The sequence below is a fragment of the Meleagris gallopavo genome, unplaced genomic scaffold (assembly GCF_000146605.3).
Source record: "Meleagris gallopavo isolate NT-WF06-2002-E0010 breed Aviagen turkey brand Nicholas breeding stock unplaced genomic scaffold, Turkey_5.1 ChrUn_random_7180001950346, whole genome shotgun sequence".
Classification (NCBI taxonomy): domain Eukaryota; kingdom Metazoa; phylum Chordata; class Aves; order Galliformes; family Phasianidae; genus Meleagris; species Meleagris gallopavo.
In genome coordinates this window covers 309-3,045 of record NW_011211701.1, presented here as the reverse complement: position 1 = coordinate 3,045, position 2,737 = coordinate 309, and the positions used below count along the sequence as shown (strand labels likewise).

The 2,737-nt window shown below is 62.0% G+C and overlaps 1 protein-coding gene across 1 annotated transcript; it reads right to left on the bottom strand.

Moving 5' to 3' along the window:
* Positions 1-4: 4 nt before the first annotated feature.
* LOC104916881 (ankyrin repeat domain-containing protein 33B) lies at positions 5-1,811 on the bottom strand (the record flags this gene model as incomplete). Its single annotated transcript, XM_031557707.1, has 3 exons — positions 1,687-1,811; positions 1,448-1,588; positions 5-783 (listed from the first exon to the last, which is right to left on the bottom strand). Coding segments are annotated over exons 1-3 (1,041 nt in total), but the record flags the coding sequence as incomplete, so codon positions are not given.
* Positions 1,812-2,737: the final 926 nt, after the last annotated feature.

Genomic DNA, 2,737 nt, shown 5'->3' with positions numbered 1-2,737 from the left:
TCCTCTTCTTTTCTCCCTCTGCCTCCTCGGCTGCTCGCTTCTCCTCCTTCAGCTCCTTGTACCTCCATTTGGGTGGCTGTAACAGCGCCTTGTCGCGGGCACGGGGTCTCCTCTCCCTCCCGCACGCCGGAGGTGAGCTGGCTTTGCTCAGCTTGATCCTGGGCACACGCTCCCCGGGGAAGATGCAGTTGGCACGGAGCAGCCGGGGGAGGAAGCCCAGGAGGCGGTGACGGCGCGATGCCATCTCCACCACCGCTCGGTCCAACGCAACTTGGCCATTGCCAACTTGTTGGCCGTGCCCCACCAGTTGGCCGTGCCCCTCCAGTTGGCCGTGCCCCACCAGTTGGCCATTGCACGCTGCTGTCCCAGTGCCCGGCTCCTGGAGGATCTCCGCCACCGAGAGCCTCCGCTTGCCCACTTCGGGTGGGCTATCAGGGCAGACAGTTTGGCAAGCAGTGCTCACAAAGGGGCTGGCGAGGGAGGTGGTCATCCTCACCATGTGGTCCAACACACCGTCCTCCTCCGGGTCACGGGGGATGCGGAAGGTGAAGAGGGAGCGGATCTTCTCCGACAGCCGTTGGCTGCGGGATTTGGGGCTCAGGGCTTTGGCCACCAGTCCGGCCAGTGCCGGCCACTCGGGGAGGTAATGGGTGCCAAACTGCTCGGCCCGTGGGCGCCGGAGGAGGGTCCGGATACGGACGGTGGTCTCAAAGCGGCCGGTGAAGGCGGCCCACTCCTTGGCTGTCTTCCCTTTGATGGGGTCAACGGCATGCAGGTCGGCTCCTGGGGGCAGGAGGATGCGAGAAGCATCACCAAAGTGTCACTGCAGCATCAGCACAAGGATCCCAGCCAGCTCTCAGAGCACCGTGGAGCTCATGGGATGGTTGGGTCAGAAGCGTCCTTAAGGATCATGGAACCATGGGATGGTTGGGTAAGAAGGGAACTTAAAGATCCCAGAGCCATGGGATGGTTGGGTTGGAAGGGACCTTGAAGGTCATGGAACCATGGGTCAGCTGGGTTGGAAAGGTCCTTAAAGATCATAGAACCATGGGGTGGTTGGGTTGGAAGGGACCTTGAAGAGCATAGAACAATGGAATGGCTGTGTTTGGGTGAGAAAGGTCCTCAAAAATGAAAGAACCATGGGATGGTTGGGTTGGAAAGGTCCTTAAAGATCATAGAACCATAGGATGGTTGGGTTGGAAAGGTCCTTAAAGATCATGGAACCATGGGATGGTTGGGTTGGAAAGGTCCTTAAAGACGACAGAACCATGGCATCACAGAGCGGGTTGGGTTGGACTGGTCCTTAGGATCACGGAACCATAGAACGGCTTGGGTTCGGGTGTCCTTAAGCCCCCCACCACATCAGTGTGCCCAAGGCCCCCTCCACAGCCCTGAGCACCCCGGGGATGGGGCACCCACACCTCTGAGTTGCTCCCGTGGGTCTCACCTGCCAGCAGCAGCGCAGTCACGCAGTCCTGCTGGCCCTGCACCGCCGCCTTCATCAGCGCCGTCAGCCCGCGGGCGTCGCGCCGCTCCACGTCCAGCGCCGGGAAGTAATTCAGGAGGTAATTAACGATGGTGATGTGCCCTTAGCAGCAGAGAAAACACCTTTTTGTGCTTAATGAGGGATCCTTGTCGACCCCTGTGTTGTTTTGCTATGATCCATCCGGGGGCTGCGGTGCCCACCTGCCTGCGCGGCCATCATCAGCGCCGTGTTGCCCTCGGTGTCCTGCTGGTTGACATCCACGTAGGGGCAGTGCCGCAGGAGGGGCACGATGTCCACGAAGCCCCGGCAGCAGGCGACCATCAACCCGTTCTGTTTGGGGGCAGCGCTCCGTTCGGGACCTCAACCCCACACCCCGACCCCCAAGGTGGGGAGGTTCTGCCCCGTGGATCCGTGCAGCCCCACTGAATGGCGCCTGGGGAATCCCGACCCCCCCGGGGTTTTGCCATCCCATCCCTCCCGCTCCAGCATCCTTTGGGATCGGCCCATTCCCAGCAGGTGCCCCCATTCCCAGAGCAGGGGAGGAAGGGAAAGTTCTGCCCCACTGATCAATGCAACCCTACTGCGTGGTGACCGGGAGACCCCGACCCCTCATGGCTCTGCCATCCCCTCCCTCCTACCCCCCAAGTTCTGCCCCATGGACCCACGCAAACCCTGGAGACCCCAACCCCCATGGCTGCCATCCCATCCCTCCTGCCCCCTAGGTTCTGCCCCATGGCCTCATACAACCCCTGGAGACCCCAACTCCCCATGGCTGCCATCCCACCTCTCCTGCCCCCCAGGTTGCTCCCCATGAACCCATGCAAACCCTGGAGACTCCAACCCTCCATGGCTCTGGGATCCCACCCCTCCTGCTCCAGCATCTTCCAGGACCCCCCCAGACCCCTCCCCGCTCACCCTGCCATTGATGTCCAGCTCTGTGGCCTCCCCTCTGCCCACCCCACACCGCAGCCGTTCCCGCAGCAGTTGGGCATCGTTGCGCACGCAGCACTGATACAGACTCAGCTCCCCAGACCCCCCAACCCCGTGTGGGGGCTCCGAGGAGGGATAGACTGAATCTTCAGAGCAGATGCTGCTGCTGTCTGAGGGCTCCAACCCGGCGCTGGAATCATCTTCATCCTCCTCATCCTCATAGTACAGCTCAGGGTCGGGGGCTGCAGTGCTCTCCGCTCCGCTGCGCTCATCGGTCATCGGGGCTTCGGGGGTCCTGGGCTCAGTGCTGTCTGTATGGGC